This window comes from Drosophila arizonae, chromosome X (assembly GCF_054131065.1).
Source record: "Drosophila arizonae isolate 15081-1271.41 chromosome X, UAZ_ARI_1.0, whole genome shotgun sequence".
Taxonomy (NCBI): Eukaryota; Metazoa; Arthropoda; class Insecta; order Diptera; family Drosophilidae; genus Drosophila; species Drosophila arizonae.
The window spans coordinates 4,086,806-4,093,991 of NC_142927.1; the positions used below are offsets into that span (position 1 = coordinate 4,086,806).

The 7,186-nt window shown below is 36.9% G+C and overlaps 1 protein-coding gene across 1 annotated transcript; it reads right to left on the bottom strand.

Moving 5' to 3' along the window:
• Positions 1-4,539: 4,539 nt before the first annotated feature.
• LOC108618498 (sodium/potassium/calcium exchanger 5) lies at positions 4,540-7,033 on the bottom strand. Its single transcript, XM_018014529.2, has 6 exons — positions 6,835-7,033; positions 6,534-6,773; positions 6,279-6,466; positions 5,902-6,088; positions 5,448-5,819; positions 4,540-5,034 (listed from the first exon to the last, which is right to left on the bottom strand). The coding sequence occupies exons 1-6, from the start codon at positions 6,890-6,892 to the stop codon at positions 4,697-4,699; spliced, it is 1,383 nt and encodes a 460-aa protein (XP_017870018.1). The 5' UTR covers positions 6,893-7,033; the 3' UTR covers positions 4,540-4,696.
• Between the last annotated feature and the right edge of the window lie 153 nt (positions 7,034-7,186).

Below are 7,186 nucleotides of genomic sequence, written 5' to 3' on the forward strand. Positions count from 1 at the left end.
GATCTATTAAATTTCCCAACTTGACTATATGGTATATCTGAAAATCTATATTTATTGTTAGCTACATGAAATATCGGAAAATTGGTATACATTGAATTTTTATGATATATGGGCATGTTAAGGTATTGCATTTTTGAGATATAATCGAAGAAAGTGAGTGTAAACATCTGTGCATAGTGTTCGTTCAAGTATTACCTATATAAAATTTTAATAAATTTAACTTGAAACTTTTACAAAACCGATAAATATCCCTAGTTTTTCTTTCAGTTGATTGCACAACGGGGTTATCAGAGATCTACCTAGGGGGTGGTTTATTATAGATCTAACTAGTCTAGGGTACTCGGTAGTCGTACCATTTGTGAAGCTCATTATAGCACTTATATACACACACACACGCAGACACATGTAGCATAGAGAGCAGTGCTTGTAACGCGCACTCATTAATATAGACGTTACCGTTTTGATAAGAGCAAAAAGCAAAAAACAACAACAACAACAATTGCAATGCAATGTTTATCAATCTATTACCGCCCAGCTCTCCAGCTCATTTGTATGCGTGTGTGTCAGTTTGCATTTGCTGTAATCAATCGAAAGGCTTTGGGTATTTTCACACTTAATTAGAAAGATCGTCTCTGAAACTATTTATAGAATTCACGTGCGACATTTGATCATTGATCGCCGTTCCGAGTCTCTCGCTGATCGGCTGCGATCAGCTGGTCGTTAGACGGGCTAGCACACTCAATGGTTTCACTTTCATAGGTGCATATATGTATAAATATAATTAGTTCGACATGCATTTTGCCATCCTGAACAACAAAGGCAATCGCTAGAGCTCTAGCGATCGATCGAACAATTCTACATTAATTACTTTTTTGCATTGTACTTCCCTTTGCTTGGGGCTAAGTTCAATATGTGCTTTTACCATACGTAATAATACTAGATACGAGCGCACTGAGCATCGATCAAATGTGCTGCATCACTTACTTAGCTTTCTATATATAGCTATACATATATCCGATTTGACGCGGGGAGTTAACTTTATTTCCCTTAAATTACAAATTGGGGAAATATTTAATAAACCATTTGCAAAACACACCTCATTGACAATGGAATGTTATCTATACATGCATATATGAATATATGTATATGTATCTATGATATATGTATATTTATAGCGGGTACTACCTAGCTTAGCTGGCTGACGCATACTTTTTCTTTCCATTCTTGCTGTACCTCTAAAAGCATCAAGTATTTCTAAAGTCAAGTATATTATTTATACTATTTATTGGATTTATTATACACACATATGCATATAGATATTTTAAAATAATTTAATACACATATTTTCGCACTCATTTTTTGTGCAATCTAAAATCTTGGTTGCATTTTTTATACACTAGATTTTGTTATTTATAATAATCGCAGGTGTTTCTTGAATAGAAGCTCTTTGTACTTCCTTAATGATAATATACAAAATGGATTGCGAAATACTCTGTTTTTCGTCTTTATGAATATGAATACAACTTCATATCATATAAGACCATATCATATCATATCAAATATTATCCAATCAATTCATTACATCATCATAGCATCTAGAGATCTAGGGATCTATAAGGGTTCAATGGCTTTACATGTACAGGTCGTTCACTAAAGTCCCGAAATCAATGCTGAGACAGTTTTAAGGTTTTCACGGTGCAGCATGCGAGGGGTAATGCCTAAGGGTAACTACCCTATTCGTTTAATTTTTCTATTTGGAGCGTGCTTATTTTTATATATACTTCTTTTTATCATATCTGGAAGATTAGCGAACAATCAAATCAGGCGGGCTTGCACCCCATTGATTAGCATTGTACTTTTGTTTTCTATAATACAAGAGTCTTTCGATTTTCGATAGTAGCCTTCTTTCTCAATAGACGTCATACCTGTTGTGAGTCTACGGCATAGACGTCATTTCTCCCACAAACAAATCAGTGGCGTATTCGTTCCTAACTATTCCCTATCATATATCATGCAGCTTATAAGCTCCCTCGAAGAGTTATAGAATAAAAATACAACAGGTATATGGCCCTAAAATTCTGATAGACAGTTTAAGTACCGGTCTTAGCGGCGGGTCTCTAAACTTTACTAGCTGTCTGGCTGCTAAGTATTTTCGATAGATATGTCCATCAATTCTATTCTATAATATTATTCAACACTGTTGTCCACGATCTCTTACACTTGAGACTGATTTAAAGGTCACGACTCGATTACTCATGATATGGCTTCCACATAAACCCGAAGCTAACTTTACTTTTACACAATTTTATTATACTAAGACAGTTCTAAGCTGTGCTGAAGGTTATTTCAATCAGTCAATCAAACAATTGAATCTATCCTTGAAACTATCAATTATTCGCCACACACCAGACAATCTATTAATCGGTCAATCAGTTAGCACTTTGATCATTAGGCAATCAATCAAGCTGCAACCAATCAATCAGTCTATCAATCGTTTAATAAGTACATATGTATAAACTACTCAAGTACTTAGCTAATGCTTCAATCAGTCAATCAGTCATCTTATTTATCAGTCTGTCAGTCGGTCAATCAGTTTTTGAATTAATATCTCAATCATTAAATCAATCAGTTGGCTCAATCACTCTGTCTATGTATCAACAAGTCAATCAATTCAGCTGATCAATCATCATCAGTCAGTCAATCAACCTTAATGACTGCAATCATCAATCTTACAGTTGGTTATTCAGCCAGTAATCAATCAGTTGGTGAGGATATAAATCCGTCAATCATCAATCGTACATTTAATCACTTAGCCAGATTGATTAGGCTATCAATCAATCCATCAATCACTTCATCAGTCATCCAATCAGTCAGCCAGTTAATGAATTAATCAAGTCGCTATACCAATCAATCAAGTGCAATGCAATAGTCTATGAATCATGATGAGTCAATCGAAAATTCAGGAGAACCTAATAAGTACATATATCTATATCTATTCACGATGGTCTCATTGATATACACCAATTTCGAATAATGAATTCGATTAACACTGTAGCCTATATATTCACTTAGATAGATGCTATATATATAGGTACTCCAAAATTGGTATATTATTAGCTCAGGTAATTATAACCATTCAGATTTATGCCAAGATTGATTTTTTCTATAATGAAAAGAAACTAATTTATTGTTAATATTTAATCAGGGCCTCATTTGAAAGAAAAAGTCAGCACATTTATTGGCTACTTGCCTCAATCGTTATTCCGTCGATTAGAATTCCTACTTGACCATCCACCTACACAAACCAAAATTCATTCTGACTCAAGTCACATAATTTATATTGATCTTAATTTAGCTGGATCGATTTTATTACTTTTAGTATATATTTAAAGTATATACATATATGTATATATTCACATATAAGACCATATTTTAATCTTAAGTACATTGCTTTAATCAGCCTTTGACTCGCTTTTCTGGTGGAGCTTGTTTTGTTGATACCCTGTAATAGGGAAGATGTTTCAGAGAGTAGATTGGTGTTCAATATATGTATCTGTATCCTATATATGCATATCCTTGGACAGATCTAGCCATATCCAAAGTCAGTTGATCAGGCAGATTCGATTCTAATAGATGTGGAGTTAGTCCTGTATAAAATGTTCTTATATTACCCTTTTCGTATAGGGTGTTTGCCAGTGGGACTTTAGGCTGTTGCCTAGAAAACTTTTGGCTGTGTTGTTGCTTATCGAGCAGAGAAAAACACTCGAATTTGACATTGTAAATGGGCTGCAATCGAGATTAGAGAACTTCACTTCAATCGGCACCCACACAAAACTCTCAACAAACTTTTATGGTCACGAGTTAGGGCAGAAAATAATGGTAATTATGGCTTATCGGTAGATTCGGCAGATCTAGTTGCCAGGTGCGTGCAGCTAATCCAAGATATACACGGTAAGCGTGCTGGAAATGATAAAATATGGTATAGATATGATATAATGTACATAGTACATAGATATGATATGGGCGGGAGTTGAGATAAACTTGGGGTCTCTAAGATAGTCATAGATGCCAAAGGGAATTCTTAAAGATTTCGCACTGCGTTGTGGTATCGAAAACGGAACCTTTCACATACTGACAGCTATATCTCTATATACACATACAATATAAACTTGGAGTATCTGTATCTATAATTGTTTTGGTTTTTAAATGTGCCTGCGAATGTCTTATCAATAATATAAATTATAAACCGACACGCACACCGCTGCAGGCGTGCGCACTTATCTTCAGATTTATGTGTGGTATATATATAGCATATACTTAGTGTTATAGTATATAAGTCTTCGACAATGACAATTCGAGTAGCTGTATTGATGTCATAACAGTGCCTCGAATTGACGTCATCGTTGCTTCGCGCGTGCCCCGCAGGCAGCCGAACATTCTGATCTATATACCAGATAGATGCGTCAATCCAGCTATAAACAATATGGCGAACAATTCGCCATCTGATCGGATCGAAAGACAATTCAAATAACCTCAAAGTGGGTGAACAGAAATATATATATTTATATATATGTATGTATATGTATATATATGTATATATATGTATATATATATATATATGTATGTATATATATACATATATGTATATGTATATATATTAATTTTTCACATATTTTAGAACACTGAATTTGGAGTCCTACTTAGTATAATATGAATAATACCCCGACTCGATGTCACAGACAGGCTTCAATGTGAGTATCTCCAAAGTGATAGCCACGACAAGGAAGGCGGCATAGCTGACCAGGCAAATCCAGCCAACGATTTTGCCCAAAACGAACTTGGTGCCAAGTAGGCTGAAATAGGCGATTGCTCCCGTTAGGATCAGGATGCCAGTGGTCATCGCCAGTCCCTCTGAGTTGACGTGAATATTTTTCTTTTCGACCGCCACGGAAATCAGCCAGGGCAAACCCATGCAGATGAAGATGTCGAAAGTGTTCGATCCGATTGCATTGCACATTGCCATCGAGCCGTAGCCTAAACAAATGGTAGCCAGAAAAAAAGGAACAATGAAAAGCTAGTAGGTGCTCTCTAGTCGGGTGCGCCCGACCAGCAGATGCCCTGTATCCTCAGCAGAGCTGCTGCAAAGTAATCAACAAGCAACTTTTTAACCAATTAAAAAATTTTTATTTGACGATAAGCAATTCGAAATTGAATTACTGAAAGACCGATTAAGATATGAATGATAGAGTAGTGCAGCATTTATTTTTTCCGAATTTCGGACTGTATTCAGAGCACTACCTATTCACTATTCAACACTATTCGGAAATCAAGAGGCTAGAACGTTGTTGCCAAATGATATGCGACTATTCAGATTGGATATTACTATATATAGCTAAGTGATCGCGAAATCAGATCGATTTGGAAAATGAGAAAAAAAAAACACCTACCTTTTCGGACGACAATGAATGAGGATACTCCTTCGGGTACACTGGTACCGAATGCCAGAACGGTGAGTCCCATGATCGAGTCGGGCACGCCGATATTGTGGCCAACGATGGTGAGGGACCAGGTGACAAGATACGATAAAACGCTAATCCAGACAATGGCCATTAACAAGCATAGAATGTATATTGATCGTGCACTGGGCGTTGTCACCGCCAGCAATACCACAGCTGGATATTTGATGAAAAACCAGACCTTGCGATAGGCCTTATCCTCTTTCTTTGGAAAGCCACAGACGATTTCCTTGAACGATTTCAATGGATCTTCCTCACGAGTCATGGGATTCTCAGTAAGTGTATCCCTCTCCACATCAACTTCTGTAAAGTCATTTAACTAATGTTAGCATTAAATATATTATATACATATAGATCATATAGATCTATTCTACAAGATATTTACTTCGACATATACTTTGGATCTTCCGATCAAATATCAATTCAGTCAAATATACGAAATACATCAAAAACAGGATAATGGCCTCGTGGAGTTCAATGATGCTATCGAATAATACTCCAAAGAGCATACATATTGTTAATAAATACCAGAAGCAATCTCTTGTTATTGGCCACCAATCCAATTTCGTGTACTGCAAGAGGGAGTTAGAGAGAGAGGGTGAGAGCAAGAGAGAGAGAGAGAGAAAATTAGAGGGATTGAAAGAGAGAGAGAGAGATCAAAAGGAATATATCATGACAGGGCATCCACATATCATGATCTCTTCCACTCATTTTCTTTCTCCATTTCTTTCTCTCTCCCTGCACATCTCTGTTAGAGCTTACCACACCCGAAAACACGCCACAGAGGGCCGCAATGGCGAGCACATTGAAGACGGAAGAGCCGACAATCGTTCCAATGCCGATGTCGCCCTTGGCGATGAACGTGGCCACGAGGCAAACAAAGAGTTCTGGTGCCGAAGTGGCAGCTGCCATGAATGTGGCTCCGGCCACATCATAGGTCATCTTTAGACCTAAGTGGATGAATGGAGAGTAGGTAATACATGCGGCATGGATTGAATCCGATTGGCGAATACGTACTGTAGCATAGACGTTCGATGGATGGGACCAGATAGGTTTCGCAGAGAATAGCCAAGGTGATAAAAATATATATGCTTATTAATAGACATGCTACCGTGTAACCGACTGACTTCTTGCGCATTACGTTAGGGAACTCAATTATCGATGGCAACGTACAGTTCGGAGCCGGGTTCGGGGTCGAGGTCGAGGTTGAGGTCGAGGTCGAGGTCGAGGTCTCGTTTGTGGGCAATGCGAAAGCCTCTGTTCAGACATTAGCATAGTATAAATCGATCTATTTGAGATCATCGATCAGCTCGCTTACCATAATCGCCAATACGGGCATTGCCTAATAGAAAGTTCTCGTAGGTTAAAAAATCCATTGAGATGAATGCTTCTGAGATCCGTAAATACAAAAAAAAAATTATAACAACCAAATACAATTACAAGAGCAAAATGAATATTCTGTTAGTACTTTTGTCTTGACTACTTTGCTGAGTTATTCAAGTGTAACTAGATCTACGATACGAGACAGACAAATAAGGAATGGGAGAGCTATCGAAAGCAATGAAGTATATACATCGAAATGAAGCCAGGCTTGTATATATAGTATATGTACTTATATACTATATATACCTTAAAAGAAACTACAAATAAAATTTAGTCTATAGAACTAG

Excerpts from the sequence above, each read along its gene's own strand:
- LOC108618498 (XM_018014529.2), bottom strand. The coding sequence starts at position 6,892 with ATGGATTTTTTAACCTACGAGAACTTTCTATTAGGCAATGCCCGTATT. Across the intron at positions 6,774-6,834 it reads TGCCCGTATTGGCGATTATG|AGGCTTTCGCATTGCCCACA; the intron begins GTAAGCGAGCTG and ends ATGTCTGAACAG. Across the intron at positions 6,467-6,533 it reads CATCGAACGTCTATGCTACA|GTCTAAAGATGACCTATGAT; the intron begins GTACGTATTCGC and ends TCATCCACTTAG.